At 38.5% G+C, this 24,272-nt stretch overlaps 1 protein-coding gene across 1 annotated transcript in view; it reads right to left on the reverse strand.

The window, feature by feature from the left end:
- Positions 1–592: 592 nt before the first annotated feature.
- ALOX5AP (arachidonate 5-lipoxygenase activating protein) overlaps positions 593–24,272 on the reverse strand; it is a 35,623-nt gene continuing 11,943 nt past the window's right edge. The window contains exons 2-5 of the mRNA XM_003764494.4: positions 19,304–19,403; positions 11,085–11,155; positions 8,996–9,077; positions 593–1,048 (exon numbers count right to left, since the gene is read on the reverse strand). Coding sequence (XP_003764542.1) covers positions 886–1,048; positions 8,996–9,077; positions 11,085–11,155; positions 19,304–19,403 — 416 coding nt within the window. The 3' untranslated portion in view covers positions 593–885. The remainder of the gene's footprint in view (positions 1,049–8,995; positions 9,078–11,084; positions 11,156–19,303; positions 19,404–24,272) is intronic.

Here is a 24,272-nt window from a genome sequence, read left to right on the forward strand (position 1 = left end):
ATGGGTACATTTATTATATGTTAATTAAGCATTGCTTATACAAATTAAAAAATGAACAATCCCTTTCTTCAAGGAATTTTCATTCTAAATGGAGGAGACAAAACATACTGGAAAGTTCATCTTCATGGTGGACAGAAAGACCTGTTGATCCTTGGTGTTCAATGGCAAGGCAGATAATAATGTCCAAGTGCTTGGAGGGCAGAGAGGCAAAAGAGGTGGTAAGACTCAGTGACTTCTCTACCTTCTTGGATCACCAATCATCCAAATTCGAGTGACTACGTGCAACCTGAAGGGAAAGGGGGGACTAAATGGGTATAGGACATGGCCACCAAGAAGGGTAGAAGGAGCTCTTAAGGGACTTCTGAATTCCTGCTTATGGAGATGACAATGGGGAGGGGGCTGGTGTTTCATTGGTAGAAAGGTTTGGAGGAAGGGATCCCCAAAGGGTTGGTGAAGGGGAAGATTTACCCTGCTAGGCTTTCTGGTGCTTACTTGGGCAATGAGCAAAATGAGACCTTTCTTTTCCAGGTCCTATGTCCTATGAACTCTCCAATGTTGCGTATGTGCTCAAAGATAAAACTCAACCACCAAATATGAATGTGTCTCATTTTATTAAAGAAAACATGCTGGTGACACAATATTCCTTAGAGCAGAGATCAGAGAGCAAGGTAATTCAAAGACTCAAACGGGCACCATTCTCTAAGTGTGGAGCTGATTCTAAATTCTTTTCTTCCATGAAAAGGATGGTGACCTCAAACCAGGAAGCCCAGGAAGTTATCTGCTTTATAACCATAGAAAGAGGGGAGGAGTCCCTTAAAGGGTTGATTCCCTGTGGTTTCTATATATCTTTTAGCTGAGACCACCTACTACTTCCTCAGGGTAAAATTAGGGAATGAGAAGCAGTGGGGAGATGGTTGTAGTTATTGTCTTTATGTAGTTTTCAAAGTCACTTCCAAAAAAGAGGACGAGGAAATAATTAAGGATGCCGGCAACAGACATGAGGAAGAGGAACAATATGATGCGTTTCCCAAAAATGTAGCCAGGAGTGCTGGAAAAGAGAGAGAGAGAAATGTGGATGAAGAACCAATATAACCAATTCAACAATGCATATTTGACTTGGAGGTGTCTGGGATTTAAATTTTAGTTCGTTTCCCTAAAGAATCTTTGATTTGATTCATATGAAAGATGCTTGCGTCCCAGGAATCATTACTTAATGATTGCATTTTAAGAGAAAAGTCAAGAAACTGACCTTGTGTTTGTCTGGGTTGGGTTCCCCATTTCCCAAATGAATGTTCCTGCAAAATTATTATGTTTTGAATACTATTGAACTGACTTATTTTTGTGCCTCCCACCTTCTATTATCCTGTTGCTTTCTTAACATTGCATGGAACAAAGAAGGCGTGGGTTCACAATGCCAGACATCTTCTGGTAATCAGGTATCCTTATTGGAGATTAGAAACACAATTACCTTTTTAAGGTCCTTTCTCTTTCTCAAGGAAAGCCAATAAGGATGGCCCTGGCATCTACATGTATCATGCAATACTTTAAGTACCTCTGTGTTATAACTGATGGCTTAAATGAGCCAATAAAGCTCGTTAAGACTAAAAGGTGCTCCAGCATCTAAGGGGCTAATCTATTCTCCTCTGGCTGCACAGGAATAACTCATGTTCCCATTAATGAGGGCTGGGCACACATCACTGGCAGAATAGACCCTTCCACTATAAATGTGCAGTGAGAGAGAGATTTTAGTACATCCATATACCTCTTAGCAGGACTATAAATCTCAGACTGTCCACGCAGAGCATCAGGCTGGGTCAGGAAGAAATCTCCCACTAACGTATGATTGCATAATTGGGTTACTGAGACTGCTCTAGCCACATTTATTCCTTTTTTCCAAACCCATCTGTGGTTATCTTTAACCATGTCTGTATCTAGCTGTTCCCACCTTTACCAAAAGGTTAAACCCATTTGTAGCATCCACTTGGATCTGCCTTTGAAAGGGTTTAACATTGCCAATCAGTCCTTGGGCAAATGGTCTTTTGTTTTCGTCTTTCCAACAGCCCTCTAATTTTTTTATAAATCCAATTCTTTTTAAAATAAGTTTTATTGATGCTTTTCATTTAACATCACAGTGACTTCCAACCATATCCTTTACTTATTCTTTACCAAGTAAGCCTTCCCAGGGCAGTTAGGGTACACCAGTGTGCATAAAGCACTGGTCCAGGAGTCAGAAACATATGACTTCAAGACCAGCCTTAGACATTTAGTAGCTGTATAACCCTAGCAAACCGGTCATTCTCTGTCTGTCTCAGTTTTCCCATCTGTAAAAGGAAAGGGCTGGAGTTATACTACCTACTTCTCAGGGTTGTTGTGAAGATAATATTTGTAAAGCTCTTTGCAATTCTTAATACTTTCTATAAATGTTAGCTAATATTTCTAATAAGGAAAAACAAGTTAAGTTCTTTGTTTCTAATAGATAAACTATTATTTTAAATATTTGATTATTTGATTGATTCTTAATTGACTAATTTAAAAGTAATTGTATTTTCATTATTTGATTGCTAATTTATTATTTCTAATAAACAAATAAATCTGTATTATTTCTGATAAAAAAAAATGTTAAGCAAACTAGGGATCACAGTGATAGCAAATGAAAGGAGGGAGGATCAGGGCAGCTAGGTGGCACAGTAGATAAGAGCATCAGCCCTGAAGGCAGGAGGACCTGAGTTCAAATGTGACCTCAGACACTTAACACTTCCTGGCTGTGTAACCCTGGGCAAATCGCTTAACCCCAATTGTCTTAGCAAAAAAAAAGGAGGGAGGATGAGAAGGAAGACAGAAGGAGGAAGAGAGAAAGGGAGGAAAGAAACAAGCATGTACTAATCAATAAACATTTTTAAGTACTTACTATGTGTCAAGCACTGGAGATATAAAAGAAGGTAAGAGAAAGTATCTGTCATAAAGAACCTTACAGTCTAATGCAGGAAAACAACATGCAAACAAATAGTCCTGGTAAAGAGAATAAGTCCACTTCATCAGGTGAATGAAACAGAGGTGAAGGAGGAAAGTGTCAAAAAAAAACACCTGAGTGATAGAAAAGAAGGAAAAGGGGAAAAGAAAGGCTTTAATTGATTTTTTTTGTAAACTATAAAATTATTCATCTGAGAGAGTAGGGGGAAGGGGAGCCATGGGAAGTTTGAGGAGAGAAGGTTTGGAAGAGTCGCTGTGGAGAATAGAATGGTAAATTGATAAGATATCTATAGTAGAATTGCCTAGCGGCAGTGAGGGCCCAGTTGAGGCTTAGTAACATAAATTTGTAGGGGACCCGATCAGAGTAATTGCATGATATTCTCTAACTTTATTCAGCAGCTCATGTTTTGGCATGAAGACAATGAAGGGTGGAAGTGATCCAAGGCTGGGTATAATCAGCAATATGATAAGGGGGTTAAGGATTCAAGAGAGCAGCATAATGTGAAGCTGAAATGGTTCACCAATATGGTGAAAAGAGGCTGGAGAAGAGGAGATAATCTTGGAGAGAACTGAAGGTCCTGGTGTCTGAAGGTCACAGTGCAGGCAAAGAGAAGGGTTGTGTAAGAAAAGGCAGAGGGAGAGGTGAAAAGCCAACCGATTCTGGTCAGATAAAGGGATTTTATTTGTGGGTGATGGCAAGATCAAGAGTATGACCATCAAGGATGTGGCTGAGGTAGGGTGGAGGAGTAGTCATGGAAGCTGAGTAGGTTGAGGAACTAAGTGGTGAGGGTATCTGAGGGAGAATCAATCTGTAGATTGAAGTTCCCTAGTATGAGGGCAGGAGCTGAGGAGGAGAGAAAAAAAAATGTAAGCTCTTTGCAAACTCATTGAGAAAGGAAGGGGAGTAGACAACAGCTTCCCCCATTTGGACCAGATGGTAAATGTGAACAGCATGGAGCTCATAGGAGTGATGGTATAAGGGAAGAACCTGGAAGTGGCAATTGCTGGCAAAAAAGTATCCTAACTCCCTCCACCTGGCCATGAGTGATGGTGCAGAAAGGGTGGCTAGGGAGGGAGAGGCGGGATTCAGGGACTGCTAGAAGGAAGGAGAAGACAAGGGAAAGATCCAAGATGAAGGCAAGTTTGTCGCCTGTAGAATAGATATCCCAGAGAGAAAGGTGAAAGGGCTGGGCGAATTTAGGATAAAACTTGGGAGTGGGAAGGTTGAGAGGGTGGGAAGGAAGAATTGGGTAGTAGGGAATGAGGAGTGGGGTTTGAATAATGATTTACAGGAATTCATTATCACTGGAATGTGATGTAATCACATGTGATAATGTTCATCTCTGAATGGAGTTACCATTTCCAAGGACAGAAGCAGGAGATGGGAGACCTGAAGTGTAAGGGGGGAGATTCTTCTTTACCCTGGGGGACTGCTGCATCTGAGCTGGGAGACTGGGCTGGTACAGAGAGAAGTGATTGCTTTGGTTTGATGGAAGATGCCCAGTCTGGCTCTGAGCAGCCTTCCTCAGAGACCATGCTGTGCCCAGCAGGAGCTGAATGTCTCCGGGCACTAGTAACCTGAGGTCTGAGGGTATGAGAACCTACTGTGTTCCAAACATTGTGTTAAGCCCTTTAGAAATATATCTCCCTGGAGGCTCACAACAACCTTGTGAAGTAGGAACTGTTATTGTCCCCATTTTATAGTTGAAGAAACTGAGGTGGACAGAAGTTAAGTGGCTTTTGTAGTATCACAAACAAAGTGTCTGAGGCAGGCCTTCCTGATTCCAGTTCCAGCACTCTGTCTCTGACCACCTAGCTATCTCTGACAGTAGACACGATTTTTAAAATTTTGCCCAGCTTCTTTCAACAATGAGGTGATTCGAGGCAATTCCAATAGACTTGGGATGGAAAGTGCCATTTGCATCCAGAGAAAGAACTATGGAGCCTGAATGTGGACCAAAGCATAGTATTTTCACCTTTTTTGTTGTTGCTATTGTTTGTTCGCTTGTTTTTTTTTCTTTCTCATTTTTTTCTCTTTTGGTCTGATTTTTCTCACCTAGCATGATAAATATGGAAATATATTTAGAATTGCACAGTTAACCTATTATTGGATTACTTGCTATCTAGGGGAGGGGGAAAAGGAGAGGAAGAGAGAAAATTTGGAGCACAAGGTGTGAATATTGAAAACTATCTTTGCTTGTATTTGGAAAAATAAAAAACTATTGTGTAAGTAAATGAATGAATAATTAAATGAATGAAAGAATGAATAGATGAATTTTTCTCAGGAAGCACAGATACCTTGTGATCCCCTCTCTGGCTTCAGGGAGTCAAGTTCTTGAAATCTCTTTTAGACTACAGAGTCTTTGAGTTATTAGGTTTGTGATAGATGTATCAAATGCCTTACTTTTAACTGTGCATGGAACACAAAATTCCAAAATGCATTTAGAAATATGGATTCAGGTTAGTTTGATTCTCACTCTCCAACAGTATTGGTTCTAAACGAAGGTAGGATAGCATAATGGAAAAGTACCTGAACTAGAAATCAAGAAATCTGGGTTCTAATCACAGGTCTCCCACTAATTTGAACAAGCCACTTAATCTCTCCAGATCTGTTTCCAGCTATATTAGATTACCTTTAAAGTCTCTTCCAGCTCTAACATTCTATTCAATTCTAATTAGGAAAAGGTCACATGAGTATGGTGACTAGTTCTGCAAGGTAAACAGCCAGACTAATGAAGGCAGATTTTCTATGGATGTCTCCCCAAGGAGGGGAATCAGCAGCTTCTTCACACACACACACACACACACACACACACACACACACACACACACACACACACACACACACCCCTACGTACACTTACACTCTTTCTCCTTCTCTCTCTCTTCTTCTCTCTCTTCCCCTGCCTTCTCTCTCTGTCTCTCTCTGTGTCTCTGTCTCTCTGTCTGAGTCTCTGTCTCTCTCTTTCTCTGCTTCTCTGTCTCTGTCTCTGTCTGTCTGTCTGTCTGTCTCTTTCCCTCTCTCTCTGTTTCTCTCTCTGTCTCTCTCTGTCTCTGTCTCTCTTTCCTTCTGTCTCTGTCTCTGTCTCTGTATCTCTTTCTCTCTCACACACACACCCATTACATATGAACACACAGAGAGACTACAAAAGGAGGTACATTTATCCCATAAAGCTCAGAAAGTCATATCATAGTCCAAACATTGAAAATCCAGGGGTTGGGTGTAAGAAAAAGTAAAATTCAATATAGTAATAATAGTTCACATTTACAAAATACTTCGTTTACCAAGAACTTTCCTCCCTGACAACCTTGGGAGCCAGAATAGATAAGCATTATTATTCTCAGCTTACACAGGAGAAAAATGATGCTTAGAAAAACTACATATGTGATTTGTCCAAAGTTACACAGCTAGTGAATGGAAGTCCCAGGCTTAGAATCCTTCCACTTCCACACTGCTTCACTTCTCTGGAAAAAGTCCAACACGCTCTAATAGCTGCAGTTGAAGGCTACTATCTGAACACATAATTATATTGACTTTAGTGGAGTGATGCTACCAGAGAACACAGATAAGAGGAATGAGAGAGGGAAAGAGACAAAGCAATAGTGTGAAAAGATAGTCTCAACAAAAAAGGACGGAGGCTTTCTCTGCATCCCTGTAACTTATTCCTTGACAGATGCTTCTGATTGCTAAGGGCTGCCTCTTGGGGTATTTTTTTTTAACCCTTGCAGATAGTACAATAATCATTTGTTCTATGAAGTCAAGTCACTTAACCCTGTTTGTCTCAGTTTCCTCAGCTGTAAAGCTGGAGAAGGAAATGGCAAAAAGTTGAAGTATCTTTGCCAAGAAAACCCCAAATGCCACTAAGTTCTAAGTAGACTAAGCCCAATTGTGATGAGAGTAATTGCACCTTTTAGATTTCACATCTGCTTTGGTCTATAAATAATATGTGTGCAGAATAGTACAGTGAGCAGTGTGATGTTATTGAAAAGAGTGCTGGATTTGAAAAGAGAAGTCCTTAAGTTCAAGTCTCACATCTGCCATCTACCAGGTATGTGACCTTGGTCAATAACCTGGACTAATCTAGATCTCAGTTTCCTCGTTTGTAAAAAGGGGGTAATTATATTTGTATTACCTACTTCACAAGGTGATTGTGATGATTCAATGAGATAGTAAAAGTTCTTTATGACTAGAGAGCCTCATATTATTTTAGGTTTTTATAACTATCCTTCCTCACTGATTATTACTGTGGCTTCCACGCAGCTCATTCCCTGAAGAACTATTACTAAAATGAATCGAGCACAAATGGCGTGCTTTGGCTCTCGTTGCACTCTCTGAGCTCAAGAGAAATCCTTGGAAACGCCAGGCACAATGGAGCTACAAAGCACACAGCATACATTCCATCATTTCATCCTCACAACAACCCCCTGTAGGCTATATATTTTTACCCCCATTTTATAATTGAGAAAACCTGGGCTCAGTGAAGTTGCTTGCCCAAGGCCGTGATGAGGACAGGGAGGAAGCAGCAAAGCTAGAATCTAAATCTAGGATTTAAGACTACATACACTTTTCCCTTTACCACTATCCTTCCCACAAAAGAAGAATCAGGTAACTGATTCTTAGAGGGCAGTGGAAGAAGGTATTAAGTGAGAGGGAATAATTATATCCCAAAGAGCACTTCAAAACTTTCTACCTGATCATACCCACTCAGAATTGGAAAAGACCTTCCAGGTCTTTACACCAATTACACACCTGAAGAATTCCCTCTGGAGCATCCCTGACAAGTAGTTGACCAGCTTCCTCCTGGAGACTGTGGAACAATCCTAATATCTTTAAATTTTCTATACATCAGGTCTAAATTTGTCTCTTTGCAACTGTCACCTGTTGATCCTAGTTCTGCCCCTGTGGGGGCAAGTAGAGCAAATACAATCATGAATTTAGAATTGAAAGGGACCTTGGAAATAATATTAATCAAGTCTGATTGGACCTCTCATTGCACTCCATTTTTCAGGTCTCTAATACATTTAAATAATACTCTGCCATATAATTATCTAGATTTGAGATTGAGCCTCCTTCTAGACTGTAAGCTTCATGAGGGCAGGTGTATATTTAGTACCTAAACTTAATATCTTCTTTGGCACTTAGTACAATACTCTACACATAAGAGAGGTAGGATTTAAAACCAAATCTTTAGACTCCAAATCCTGCACACTTTCTGCTGCCTACATTTGAAGATTGGAAAGGAAGGAAGGAAGGAAGGAGGAAAGGAAGGAAGGAAGGAAGGAGGGAGGGAGGGAAGGAGGGAGGGAGGGAGGGAGGGAGGAAGGGAAGAAAACTTATATAGCATCTTCTATGTGTTCCAGGCACTATGCTAAGTACTTTGCAAATATTATCTCATTTGATCCTCACAACAACCCTGCAAAGCAGATGCTATTATTATCCTCATTTTACTGTTGATGAAACTAAGGCAGACAGTGAAAGTGTAGAGCCCAGAGTCACATACTTAGAAGTGCCTGAGGTCAGACTTAAACTCAGGTTCTCTTAAGTCCAATTCTCTATTTACCTCCCTACCTAGCTGCCTTTACTGCCCTATTAGCACCTAGTAGATGATTATTAATGAGTCAGCTAGGTGGTGCAATACATAGAGCACTGGGTGTGGAGAGAAATTTTGAGTTCTAATCTGGCTTCAGACACTTACTAGCTACATGACTCTAGGCAAGTCATTTCACCTAATTTGCCTCTGTTTCCTCATCTAAACAATGAACTAGAGAAGAAAATGACAAATTGCTCCAGTATCTCTGCCAAGAAAACCTCACATGGGGTCATAAAGAGTACTATAATTGAACAGCAATAACAGGTGATTAATAAAGGTTTGAAAATTTTAGAAACAGTAATCCAATTCAATCACTCAATTTATGTGTTTTCAGGTCTTGTACAGGGTAGTGGTCCCAGCTGAGAACCTTTGAGAATTACCACCAACCCAACATTAATCACTCCAGTGACTACTAACCATTCCCAGTGACCTACCTTTGCGTCCTCTCTCCTAGATAACCCACAAAGTATTTTTGCCTCACAAACAGGTACATCAGCCCAGCAAAGGCAGCAGGAACTAAATAGAAAAAAGAAATTTAAAAAATCATTATATTAGTAAATGCTCTTTTGTTAAATACTTTGAGCCAATCCTGAGAAGAAAGGTATCCTGCTAATATAAAATCAGTGTTTCACAATGCAATGGACAAGAACTGTGGTAGTCTCTGTCAAAAAATGTCTTGTAGAAAAAGAAAGTTGTGGGCCTGAAAACAAGAATTTCAGATGCTCCAAAAATTTGTCACTCTCTTTTTAAGCAATAACCTAAATAACCAAATTATCCTGGGTGGACTTTAGGGACCGTTAGAGAAGGAGATATTATAAGTAGCCTTGACCAATGTTGAAAACTCTGTTAGAGATTGACCCTAAAGTGGAATCCAACTTGATTGCTAAGTGCTTTTTTCCCAAGCCTAAAAATTCTACAATAAATTAACCCACATGCATATGATACTTTAAGATTTTAAAAGCACCAGAAAGTACTCTCATCTATGACCTAAGAGATATAAAGTATTGCTACACACTAAGGTTTTAAATAGAGCAGTGTTTGTCCAGTAATCATAGATTCTTAGTCTCATCAATTTGGAAGATAATTCCAAAAGTCATGTAGTCCAACCCAAACCCAAAGTGTGACTCTATTGGACAACATCCCAGATGAGTTCATTTAGTCTCTACTTAACCTCTGTGACAGTGAGATCGTCATGTCCTGGGGCAGCTTGTTCTACTTTCAGATAGTTTTAATTGTTAAAAAGTTTTTGAGTTTTTTTTCTTCAGACTGAGCTGAAATATGACTCTCTGGAAAACTTCCCATTGGGTCTAGTTCTGCCCTCCAGGGCCAAATATAACAAATCTAACCCCTTCTTCCATATGACAACCCTTAAAATATTCAAAGAGAATCCCAACATCAGGAGCCCCACTTGGGTACTATATAATTATTCTTGGTCCACTTACTTTGACAATTTCCATGGACCCACAATCTCATCAGTATATGGAATCCCTCCATCCAGGCAGATCCCAACCCATCCATGACTTCCAATCTTGAATAAATGTTGACTGTGTCCTTTAACAAGTCCTCTTCAGGGATTCTATCTAGTGCATTGAGAGGTCTTTATTTTTTATTTTGACATTCTTTGATTTATAACCACTTGAAAAAAGAGAGTCAGGACTCCTAGCTTTGTCATCATTTGTGCTACGATGCTGGTCAGGGTATCTAATTTAGTGTAAGAAAGGGGAAAGCAGCTTAGGAGGGCCTATCAGCAACCACCATGAGAGCTGGATGAGAATTAATGAAATGGTACCTGAAAAGTCCTTTAGGTTTTTTCTCTGAGTACCATGAGGGGCAGGTGTGGGCAACCATCACTTGGCTAAATAGTACAACTCAAGCTTGTGCCAAACCTCAGCCAGACATGGTTTTGATCATTAACAAGACTATGAAGTGTTGTAATCTTGGAAAGGAATCCAAAAAAAATCACTCTGGTTTCTGTTTAATTTTAAATCAACTCATTATAGAGTTGTTCTGTTCCTCCAGCTCACTGGAATCAAAACCGGGAGCCGCTGATAACCTGGAGAAAGGCTGATGTGCTGTAAGACAACCCCCCTATCACTGACATACATATGCACAATGAGGGGAAACAGCTGGAAACTTATTAACAGAAGAACTGAGTGACAGCAGTCCTAGAATATCTCCCTCTGGCACTCTCATTTATAATGCCCTTGTATCCCAGCTCACTCTGCAAATGGATTCTGAGTCACATTTAGCCTTAAACCATCCTTGTCGGACTGCGGCTCCCCACCAGCCATCAGGGAGCAAGCATTAGCAATGCATTATCACAGCCCACTCCCTTCTCCAGTACAAAGTGCCTGGACGCGTGATCTCAGAGTGTTCTTAAGTCTGGAGGGCTTCAAACATCAGAACTGGAGGACTGGACTCGGCTGGGAGAGGGCGGGTGGAGGGGACCTCCGCTCTGAACATGTGCAGAAGCAGACAGACATAAATAATGAAAAAGAAGTAAATCCAAAACATAAATATTACCTTGGCTGCAAAGTAGTCCTGCACTCCAAAGCATGACAAGAAATGTGGGATAGGCATCTATGCAATTTTGGCTAGAAAAGAAGAAAAATATTCACTTTGAAATGATCAAACTTGATTTTTAACCTCCAAATGAACAATTACCATCTCATAGCATAAACAATGAAAAACAGGCTCACGCTCATAATTCCCCTACATCTGTCCCATAAGAAGTGGCAGCCAGCCACCAAATTGGAAACAGGCAGGGGTATAAAATGAACACATGTATGAAACTCATTTATTCTGCTCCTTCGATGAAATCTATCTGGTGCAGGGTTTCCTGATGGACTCCTCTGGCCCTTTTCCTAGTGGAAACTGTGCCAGGAAATTCATTAGAAGTGAAAAGTGAACTATGCAAACAAGAGGGGCAAGGCAGAAGACTAACCCTGAATCTAGCCTTGTAAACCTACAGGCTGTGAGTCTGAGAAGGAAGAGACTATCAAACACAGAACAAATCTGTGTTGTTTTATGGAAAGAGCACCAGGTTTGAGGTCAGAAGAGCAGAGTCCAAATCTAGACCTTGTTACTTTACAAGATAGTAGAGATGGAGTTAGACAACTGGTCAGCTTAAAAAGATTTGGGGGGCTTAGTGGATGGCAAGCTTGATAAGTCAACAGTGAACTTTTCAGTCAAAAGAGCTAACATATTGGCTCTCTCCATTAAATAAAGTATAGGATCCAGAATGAGAGCAGTGATGGTCTTCTATTTCCTTCTCTACTTAGATGACATCTGGAGTATTTTATTCAATTCTGGGTAGCACATTTTGGGAGGGATGTTGCTAAACTGGAAATAATTCAGAAAAAAGGGGTGTCCAGAATGGTAGGAAGCCTTAAAACTATGTAGGAAAAGTGGTTGAAGGGACTGGAAGGATTTCACCTGAAAAGAGAAGAGTTTGGCAGAATATTTATTTATTTGAAGTTTCTCTCAGTTGAAAAGAAATCAAATTTATTTTGCTTTGCCCCAGAGGGCAGGTCTAGGAGCCATATGCTGAAGCTGTAAAGAGACAGATTTCTTTTTATTTGGCATAAGGAAGAACTTCTTAACAATTAGAGCTATTCAAAAAATAATGGACTATGGGTCAAGGAAGGCAAGATAGCAGAGTAAGGACTCTATGAGTCAAAAAAAGATTTGGGTACATATTCTAGTTGTCTCTGTTCTCTGTATGATTTTAGACAATTCACTTTAACATTTTCTGTGTTATAGATAAGTTATAGATAAGTAAAGATACTTATCTATAAAAAGAGGGACTGATCAGGTTACAGTCTTTGGAGATTGCCTCAGGCACTAAAACATAAAGCAATTTGTCCAGGATCACAAAACCAATATTTGTCAGAGGCAACACTTGAACCCAGTTTTCCCCATGATTAAGTATACAATGATTTGACGCTATACTGTTTCTTCTATCTTAATATGGTTAAAAACAAAAGCAAAAAAAAAAAAAAAAAAAAAAAAAAACTAGTTAAGTGTCAAACAAATTTGTTAGGCACTTAACAGAGATTTTTTTCTTTACCTACTGGTTAGACCAAATGAAGAATACCCTACTTTTTGCACTAAAACCATATTTAACATATAACATAATCATAGTAATAGTCCTTTGGTGACTGAACAAGGCAAGCCTGCAAGAGAAACAAAGATCCCAGAAATCAAGCTGATCTTAGGGTATGTTCAGTTTCAATTAAATTAAACAAAAAATTTACTAAATGCTTATATTCTAGGCACCGTGGTAGATACTACAGATATAATACTATAAAAATGGCATAGAGACTTCAAGAGACTTACAATCTACTAGGGTTTCTTGGAGCAGTTGATAGTATATCTCTTAAAGAAATTTCCATCAAAAAAGCAGACACTAATCATGTTTCCACAAAAAAAAACAAACATTTTTATGTTTATTAATCATATAAGTAGTGTGGTACAGTCCTGGAGGAGAGATCTAGCCTTATCTTTGCCATTAACTCTGTATGACATCAGTGTCTAACACATAATAAGTACTTAATAAATGCTTATTGATTTGATTTGCTTATTGAATTGTCTTATTGGATATATTGAATATGGATTGCTGTATTCATATCCTGCCTTCTTGTCCCCAGGCTGGGTCCTGATAACTTCCCCCTTCTCTTATCAAAAATAATAGGAAATTCCCTAACTATGAGTTCAATGTCATAGGATCAGAAACTTACAGCAGGAAGTAACCCTAAAAATTAACTAGTCCAACTTTCTCCATTTTACAGCTAAGGAAACTGAGGAGGAATTAATTGATTTGCCCAAGGTCACACTGATTCAAATTAAAACTTCTCATTTCAAATCCTATATTTTTTTCAATGAACATATGATATGATTGTGGCTATGTTAAATTCAAGTGGTTCCTAGTCACTGAATCAATCAGATTCACTGTCACATCAGGGTTTCACTCTGCTTTTCCCCAGACTAATTTACATACATGAAATTCTCTTGTCACTGACAAATTTACGATTATTTAGAATCCTCTTCCAAGGAAAATTTTGTACCATTATTTCTGCAAGATTCAGCTGTTATTTTTATGACTAAATATGAATTGTTAAACAAATTATTGTATCAGTTACTTTCATTCTATTCTTTTGGTGCTATACATGAGTCACCAATGTTTGCTTCCTAGAGAAAAATCTTAATTCTTTTTGCTATTTCTTCCTCTTATTTTCCTGGGTCTCTCAGAGTGATTTGAAATCAGCCAAATGTAGAAATGCATAAGTAAAGGTTTAAATTATGGCTTTGGCTCCTTTGGTATAACAGATAATAAATGTCATTAGATAATAGCAGTTGCTAGCTATATTTGACACCTATTTGACTCTAGCCTCTTCAAAAAAATTTATGTAAGGGTTTCTTATTTTCAAGAGTTCTTCTCACCAATGAGATCCATGACCCCGGAAAAGAAGTCAGCCTACTAAGCCACAGGAAAAGCCAAACTGAAAAAGAAGGCTTATTGCCCTATAATCTATAATGTGCCATTGGATGGGGACTCCACTGAGTCGATCCGGGAGTACACATACATGTCATGGACAGGCATTGTAAATGGCTGAGTTGGATCTAAAATTTAATAAGAGGAAGAGAGGTGGATGCACTGCATTTGTGAAGCTACAGAGTACTTTCAATGGTCTCAAGCAATTACCTGTCACAAAAGTTCATTTTTTGAAAACACCAATGTTTTTCTGATGATGCTATATAGCTGAGTCGTGAAATTTATGAAGTACTTACAATGTAAGTGCTACAGATAAAAAGAAAGGCAAAAAATAATTCCCTGTTTCCAAAGAGCTCACATTCTAATAGGGAAGGCAACAGGCAATGATCAAAGGAGGTCAACATTAAGGGAGACTGAGAAAGGCTTCTGGTAGAAGATGGAATTTTAGGACTTAAAAGAAGCAAGAAGAGATATTTAAGATAAGAAAACACATGAGAAAGAGAAAAAGAGACAGAGACAGAAAGAGAGAGAATGTTTTGAAAACTACCTAGTACTGACAGAAAATTAAAATACCTGGCAAAAAGCCTATACTACCTCAGATACATCCTCTGCAAAGAATTTATAGGAGAAAATGGACAAGAAGAATCAATGATCAGAAGGTATAAGTGAATTACAATTTGAAATATTGGAGACAGTATCTACATCACTGAGGTCTTGACATTATTGAAGTATTGGAATAAATCTAGCTAGAGGGATGAGGGAGGAGAATTGCAAGGAGACTCCATGTATTTTGTATTTTGTACAAAGTACAAAATCATCTGCACTTGAAATGCAGCATTGATGCATTTAATGTTTATTTATCTCTTATTTCAGACTTTCTACTAAAATGAAGATTTTGGCCATGTGAGAAATGAGTATTTCTTATATTTAATAACTAATTATTATATTAGGACCAAATTTTTCTCCTATTCTGTTTGCTCTTCCAGAAACCAACCAGTGTGAGAAATCTCTCTTAAAGATTTACCCAGGCCAAGATCTAATCAGACAGTTAAAGAAATTCTAAGTTTGGGATGCATTCTTGCTCATTGTATTTGCTGGGAAGGTGTTCATTCTCCCTTTTGTTAGAAAGATGACACTGAAATTGATGTCTCTTTGACCAAGATTTGGGTGACCCAAATCATGTACCTCAAAATCCTCATTGTAATATGACCCAGTCTCTCACCATAATGTTCATTTTCTAATTACTTCTTAACAATCAGAGTTGATTGCCATCCTTCAGAAACACCTACTCTTTGAAGGCCTATATTGGCCATGTGAAAAATGAGTATTTTTTATATTTAACAACTAATTATTATATTAGGACCAAGTTTTTCTCCTATTCTGTTTTCTCTTCCAGAAACCAACCAGTATGAGAAATCTCTCTTAAAGAATTACCCAGGCCAAGATCTAATCAGACAGTAAAAGAAACTCTAAGTTTAGGATGCATTCTTGATCACTGCTTAAAAATCTCCATGGAAGAGAAATCTACTACCTCTGAAGAGAAAGCATTCTTTTTTTTGAAGACTCTAATTGTTAAAAAAAAATTAATAATAATAATAATAATTTTCCTTACATAGAGCTGAAGTTTATTTCTCTGCTGATTACATTCATTGTGAATACAATAGTATTAGTGACTAGCATTTATTTATATAGTGCTCACTATGTGCCAGACACTGCTAAGCCTTTTACAAATATCTCACTTGATCTTCACAGCTCTGGAAGGTAGGTGCTATTATAACCCCCATTTTACAAAGGAAGAAACTGAGGCAGAGATTAAGTGGCTTTCCCAGGGTCACACAACTAATAAATGTCAGAAGCCAGATGTGAATCCAGTTTATTACTAGTTCTGCCTGAGGGTCTTCCCCTCTCAAATTCATTCATTTATTTTTTTTCCTTTTTTGAACAAAGTGGAGAGGAGATTCTTTGTCCCAATTGCTATCTAGCCTTAATCACTGAGTGGGTGCAGCTTCAGACAAACTGAAACCTGTTGAAAACCTTAGCTTAAAAAGGCCAAGATCTCCCACTGCATCCAGGGTCATCTCCAGTCATCCTGATCTATACCTGGCCACTGGACTCAGATGGCTCAGGGGGGCAAAGTGAGGCAGGTGACCTTGCACAGCCATCCCTCCCTTAAATCCAATTCATTTGCATGTCATGGCATCTCATCCTTAATGTCATGGTTCTCTTCAAAAACTAAGAACAAACAACAAAACAACAGCCTTCTACAAGCAAGAGAAAAATGTTAATCCTTCTTCCAAATAAAAGCCCTTAAAACACCTGAAGAAAAATGTCATGATCACCTGTTCTCCTTTTCTCTTACCATCTCCCCTTAAAAAATTATTTTTCCCATGCAACTCATCCATATTCTTTCAAATGAGATGGTCTTTAGTTCCCCCAGCATTCTTGTTGATCTCTTCTAGGCAGGTACCAATTTTTCCATTAATATTCCTAAAATATGTGATCAAAAACCAAACACTCTAAATGTGAACAGTGAAAAGTACAGCAGGACTCTCACCTCACTTATTCTCTAAACTATGTAACTCAAATTTTTAATTTCCAAAATCATAAAAATCAATCACAACAATATCAAAGAATTCATTAATGGCAATCAATCGATTACAAGTTGAAGTTCATGATCTTGCTGTAAAAACAAAAGGAAGAGCCTTAATTTCTAGCCTCTAAAAGACCTTCTGGGCAATAATGTTAGCAGTCTAAGATGATGCTCCCTTGCTTGGCTACCAAGTCCAATTGCTGTCTCATTGAGCTTGCAGGCCCATTTATTTTTCATTTGAACTGTTTCCTAAACATCTTTTCCCAGTCCTGTACTTGTATAAATGGTGTTTTGAATCTATTTGTGGGATTTTATATTTGTGCTGATTAACTTTCATAATAATAGATTTAGTCCATTGTTCCAGCCTTTCTCCGCCAAACTCTTTGAAATATTTTAAGTCAATCTTTGGTTAATTTGATTAGAAAAAGGAAAGATGAAAACCAAATTATCAGTATCAAAAATGAAAAGGATGAATTTACCACCAATAAAGAGGAAATTATAGCAATAATCAGGAGTTATTTTGCCCACTTGTAAAACAGTAAATCTGACAATCTAGTTGAAATAAATGAATATTTGGAAAAATATAAATTACCCAGATTAACAAAATAAAATACTTAAATTATCTTATTTTAGAAAAAGAAATTAAACAAGCCAACAATGAACTGTTTCTGTAATCTAACAGATTAGCAATTCCTCTCAACATTGCAATCTGAAGTTTCAATAAGTATGACTTTGTTAATGTCATTAATAAGAATGCTGGGTTGCGTTGAAGTTGAGGGGAAGTTTCTCAGGCCTTCCACTAGATACCACACTCTAAGTTGGCCACAATTTACTAATGACTACTTTTTAGATCTTATCATTCTAATGATTCCGAATACATTTAAGTGTACTATCAGCTAACATTCTCCTGGCCAAACATCTTCAATGGATCTCATTTTGATGGCAATATAAAATTCCATCCTAATATTAATATTATTCTACTACATGCCAACCACAGCAGTTAACAAGACAAACATCAAAAAAAAATTGGGGGAGGTTTGGTGTGGGCAGTTTTGTTTCCATAATTAATTGACTTGGTCCTCATGATTTGAAATCACTGAGGACAGTTGAATGTTCTTTTACTTTGTCTCAGGGTGTGAGTATTCTCTTTCTTACTGGGTTCAGAACACTTCTTTTTATTTGCTGACTGACAAGTTAATTTAACTGGCTAGGATTTGGGGGATTCCAGATAAACAGGAAAAAAAGATGGAGTGTTTTTTTTCATAAAGAGGGAAAAAGGAAGAAAGGGAGGGAGGGAGGGAAGGAGGAAGGGAAAAGAGAGGGAGGAAGGAAGGAGAATGGAGTCTTAAAATAAAATAAACTTAAAACTTAATTTACTTCAGAAATTGACCTTGATCTGTGTGCCTATGCCTCAAATTAGAAACTGAGGAAGAAAACTAAAGCTTTACACCATTCAATGAAAAAAGAACGGCAGAAGGTAAAACCCTGAATATGAATTCCACTGACCCTCCTCTTTTCGAGAAAATCTAGAGTAATATAAATTAAAATCCTGACCAAATGAGGTGCTGAGAAAAGGTCCACTTCACGTGCTAAAGCCCACACAGAAAGTTTAATTCACTAAAAAGCAAACAACAATATTTGTTATGTCTGTATTTCCAAAGCAGCTCCTGCTGGGCCATGAGGGCATCCCATCAAGTCTTCTCTTCACTCTCTTCAATTTGAATTCTCTCTTCTTTGTTTATTTACATTATTCTTGAGATTCCCATAGTGGTTTTCCAAGATGGCCTTGGTTTCCCCCTTTTGCATTATCTTTGGGAACATTAAAGTCATGGCTGTATTGAATAAGTGAAAGCTAGCTAGTTAGAAAGTTCAATTAATATCTGCCTAGTGTGTCTGGGGTGGGATGAGAAGTTGGAATACAGTAGGAGAAGGAAGAAACTTTGCTAATGGATCCTTTAGACCTTGCAGAAGCAAGCAAATAAGTAGGTGCCCCAAAACCTTTATTTAAATTCAGCACAAAAGAAAAATATTTAATTTGAATAACATCCATTTGAATTTACTTCCCTAGCTTCACCTATCTCTTACACTACTCAAATCATGGGTTTTCCAACAATTCCTTTTACATAAAATGAAAAAAGGGGAGAAGAAAGTTGTGAGAAGCATTTTAGAATTTTTCCACTATTGTTTTATAAACACAAAGAAATTGAAATCTCTCAGCTTCCCCCATCGATAGAGATAAGTGGGTGTATAAGGAAGAGGTTGGTACAAAGCTGGGTACCGGTTTTTTGGAGGCTTTGGTGATGAGTAAGGGCCAGTTTCCATGACAGCAGCACTGGACTAACCTCACAGGAAGTTGGGTGACTGCCCTCACTAGTGGACTAACCCACAGTTTTCCGGTACAGGGAGTACGCTGGTGACTGCCCCTACCCCTCTCTAACCCCTCTCTTTCACAACATCATGTGGGATGGAGTTAGGCTCCAAAGCCTTCCCTCTCAAAGAATCATCTTTTGGACACTGCACTTAATCATCCCAGCATAGTGAAAACTGGCCGGTCTCCTAAACAGATCCACGTGACTTACACAGATTAACAGTTACGGTATACAGCATGCTTGTCCTGCCAGCTCCCTTCCCTCTTTTAAATAGCATGTGAAGACTCACTTGGCAGTGTAGACACGCTCAAAGGCAAAGGTCCCAGTCCGCTGGAAGCTCCTGACATTTTGGCACCGACTTTCATGCTCTACTTTGTGTGCGAAGAATCCTGGGGGAGATCAAGATTTGAGTTTAGAATTGAATAGGTTTCTGAGATCCTACATTCTCTTTCCACAATTCACCAGTCCCTGAAATGAACGTCAAAAAAGGGCTAATTCTCCTGTACGTTTTATTTCCTTCCATCCGATATTCACTTAAAATATAGGGAGAAAGGTGGCTGCTTCATGTGCTCTCAAAGTAGTGAAGGAGTCAGCAGGGACACAGATTTGGGACAGACACAAGGTTAGGCCCCAGGCAAAACTATCCATCACTCCTCTCTCTGAAAAAGAGCATTTTCCTGCTCTTGAGAATAGGACCTGTATCACCTTCTGCAGGGGATACAGGTGGGAGGAATCCAAAATAGGAGAAGAGGAAACAGTAACACATGTCAGGTAGAGACTGCCAGTCAAGCTCAGAGGACTTGCAAGTGGGTGAAAATATAACCCAAGGGCTGTAGAACTCATATAGTCAGAATTTCAGTTTTGACAACCTGAGTCGGATGAGGTGAATGAAGATAATAGAGCCAAAACTAACAATCTTTGCATTTGGGGCAAGTAGCAAAAGATATACCTTTAATATACCTGAGGTGGTGTAAGGGGTATGGTGACAGAGACCCTAAAAGGCTACTGCTGGAAATTTCAAAGGGAAGGGTAAGGCAGGCTAGGAAGAAACTCACTTGGGGAGGGGCTGGGGTGTAGCCACTGAGAGGAAGAAAAAAAATATTCATCATCTGGAAGCTTCCTATTTTAACTAATAGTTCTTGCTAACTAGGCACAAAGTTCATTGTCTTTATGCAGCTGAAGGCCTGCAAGTGCTGTCCACATGTTCCAAATGCTGTCAGCTGGAATCAAAGACCTGTCACCCTGCTCTAGTTACAACTCTGATGGAACCATCTAAAAATGAAGTTCTGACTACACAATTGGGAAATTTTCAAAATGAGAAAGAAAAGGCCACTGCAAACTTAAAAGAGCTTCAACAGTCATTTAGCCCAATCCATCACTTCATCAGAATTCTCTTTAACAAGCCACCAAGAAATAACCAACCAGACACTGGAACATGGGATATATAGAATGTCAGAAACACTAACCCTGAAAAATAGAAGACCTTGTTTTGAATCCTGACTCAGGAACTTGTCAAATATGTGAAATGAGAAAAGATTCTTCCCCTTCTGGGCCTGTTTCCTAATTTGTAAAATGGAGATAGTAATACTTTCACTGTGAGCTACAGAGTTGTGAGAGAAGAGCTTTGTCAATCTTGAAGCATCATGTGAATTTTAACTATTGTTATTTTGGTTTCCATCTGCAAAATAGAAGAGTGGGATGAGAGCATCTCAAAAGTCCTTTCCAATTCATTCATCTTGGAGCCTCTGAGTCTCTAGAGTCTAGACAGTCATATGTCTGAAGAGACCAATGTAGATCAACAGGAAGTTTTCTGATTAGATAAGACAAAAGGTACCCATACACCTAAAAAAACAAAACCACAGAGAATGAAACTAAGAATAGAAAAAAAAGAACTAACATCAAGAATTAGGTTTCTCACAAAAAATTCAAAATACAATATAGATTTTAAATTATGTTTTGGGGAAAAAATATTGAGTAAGAAAAATCAAATGTTTGAGAAAGATGGTATAATAACAGAGTTGAGTAAGGGCAGAAATACTCAACACCCATTTTGCTTCCATTTTCACCTACAGCTCCTTCTTTTTCCCTCCTCCTCATCTTACATCATCTCTCAGATGACTTCTACCATTATCTCCTTCATTTCTTTAACATCTATTCTAGATCCCATCTTATCTTCTCTAACAGACTGTCTCCTCTATCATCCCTACTATTTTTCTACTATTATTATTAGACTACTGTTAATCTTTCCCAATCTACGGGCTCCTGCCCTATTGCCTACAAATGCATCCCTACAAAAAACCTGATTTGATCTTACAATCCATTCTGTTTTCACCTATCTCTCATCCCCTTCTTGGCTAAGAAATCATCTAAAATTGGTATCTCCATTCACTTTCACTAAATTTTAAATCTTCAGTCTGGCTTCCATCCTTATCTTTTGACTAAAATTAATCTCTCCAAAGTCACCAGAGATTGCCAAAGCTTTTGGACTTCTCTCTTTGAATATCCTATAGGCATCTCAAACAACTTGTCCAAAACTCAGCTTATTTCCTCTCAACCTTTTTTTTGTATATGTCTGCTTCTCTCTATTCACATAGCTGCCACCAAAATACAGACTCTCATCATCTCTTGCCTAGATTATTTCAGCAGGCTTTGGGTTTATTTTTCCACTTTAAGTATCTCTTTATTCCTGTGCATTTTCTACACAACTGACAAATTAATTTTCCTAAAGTTCAAGTCTAATCATGTCATCTCCCACCAACCCACTCCATAAATTCCAGTGGCTCCCTACTACCTCCAGGATGAGATATAAATTTCTCCTTTTGGTAGTTAGAACCCTTCAACTTTGGCTCCTTCCTATCTTTTCAGTGTTCTTACATTTTACTGTCTTCCACATCCAGCAATAGCTGCCTTCATGCTGTTCCTTGCAATTTCCCAGTTCCTTGCCTTTTCAATGGATGCCCCTCATACCTGTAATACTCTTCCTTCTAGCCTCCAAGACTCAACTCAAATTCTACTTGTTCCAATTACCTTCTATTTGAGATTTTCCACCATCTCCTCTGTGTTTATCTTGTGTGTATATAGATATTTGAATAGTTACCATTATTAGAATGTCATGCAAAATATAATTGTTTGTCCTTCTATTTCAAAGAGAACCAATGAGATCTTGATGTCTTGATCTGGGTGTGAATTGGATTTAAGTGAGACAGAATCACACAAAGTCATCAGCATCGCTCTTCCAGTATCATCAAAATCCAGTGGCAAGACAAAAATCATGATGACTGGCAAGGGCCCAGGATGCAGTAGATAATCTTGGCATCTTTGATGTCTGACCAAGCCCTAAGGGCTCCACAGTGCCTGCTTTAGCTGAATTTGTGGCCAATGGGACAGATTGTATCATCTACCCAGTTTCACCAGGGAAAGTCTTTAGTCCTAACTCACCAACAAATTGGAAGCTTGTCAATCTGTGTTAGCACACTGGCTGAGAGATTCTACCAGAGTGTGACCACTGTGCATGCTACAGCTTCTTGGAGCCACAGGTCAGAATTGGAGGCAGATGACCGCTAAAGTTGGATGAGCAGCTCTGAAAAGAGCTCAGCAAGCCCTCACATAGGGGTGCTAGTCCTCCATGAATCCCCCATACACTCCATGCAAAACATCTTTCCATTTTCACCATTCAACAACTATTTTGGCTTTGTTTTCTCTGCTAAGAAAAATATGAAACTGGAAAAGATAAAGGAAAAATCTGACTAAGGAGGGATTGAAATGTGTACCTGAGAAGATAGCTGCCCTCAATGACCTAAAGTGATCAAGTGTAGATAAAACATCCCCTAAGGATACCAAAAGCTCAGGAGATGGGACTGTTTTGTTAGTGATCCTCAAAAAAAAAATCCTACAAAATAAGAGATACAAGGTATAAAGTACCTGAGAAGCCATGCAGTCCAACATCCTCATTTGACAGATAACACAAATAACACAGGACTGATTTTCAAAAAGAAAATTGTTTCCTTGAAACTATAAGCAACTGAAATTAGATATCAATTCTTGCAAAATTCTATAACAAATTCTTAAAAGAATGGTTTGTGAGCACTTTGAAAGGGAAGTGACAGTCCGGACAAACCACCACAGATATACCAGAACAAGTCATACCAGTCTAATTTCATTTCCTCTTTTTTTTCAGTTACTTGACTGGTAGGTAGATGGATGATGATATCTTTGTGGAAAAGATAGGGAGAATTAGGTTAGATAATAATACAGTTAGGTAGATCTGAATTTAGTGGAGCAACTGAACCAACAGGGAGGTTTCTAATGAAGGGCTCTGTCCTTGTCCAATTTCTGTTCAATGTTTTATCAATATCTTGGATAGAAGCATAGAGGCTGTATTTATGAGATTTGCATATGAAATAAAACTGAAAGGGATAACTAATATATGAGATGACAGAATTGGAATCCAAAAGAATTGCAACAGGCCAACGAAGCAGAACATCTATGATAAGATGAAATTCAGCGTAGTTAAATGGAACAATGGAAAGAGCATCAGTCCTGGAGTCCTGGAGCTCAGAAGGATCTGAGCTCAAATACAGCCTTAGACACTTAATTCTTATTACCTGTGTGAACCTGGTTAAATCACTTAAGCCCAAATTGCCTTGCCAAAAAAATAGATAAAATCCATAAGAATAAAGGGAAATTTTTGCACTTGGGTTCCAAAACTCTACTACATAGATGAATAAAACATGTGAGACAGCATTATGTAGTAGAAAGACAGTTGCAAGAGTCAGAATAGCTCAATTCACATCCCAGTTCTGTTATTTGCCACTTGTATAATTCTGGGCAAGTCACTCAAGGCTCTAAATCTCAGTTTTCTCATCTGCAAAAGGAGGGGTTAAGACTGGATGACCCCTAAGTCCTATCTTTAGCATCTTATGATACAGCTAGATGAAAGTTCTTGTGAAAAGAACCTAGAAATCTAGGGAAATAACAAACTTAATATGAGTCAACAGTATGATGTGGCAACTAAGTGATAGGAGCAAAGCTAATGTGGACTTAAATTGCATTCATAGAAGTTCAGGGTCCACAATGAAAAATGTTATCAATTCTTTATACTCCGTCTTGATCAGACTACATTCTAGACCCCACATTTTAGGAAGAACATTAACAAGTTAACGGCACCTCTGAGAAAGGATGAATGTGTTAGTGAAAGAACTAGAAAATGTACTATGTGGGGACTGATCAAAGAAACTAAAATGAAGACAATTTTGTGG

Source organism: Sarcophilus harrisii, chromosome 3 (genome assembly GCF_902635505.1).
Source record: "Sarcophilus harrisii chromosome 3, mSarHar1.11, whole genome shotgun sequence".
NCBI classification, from domain to species: Eukaryota; Metazoa; Chordata; class Mammalia; order Dasyuromorphia; family Dasyuridae; genus Sarcophilus; species Sarcophilus harrisii.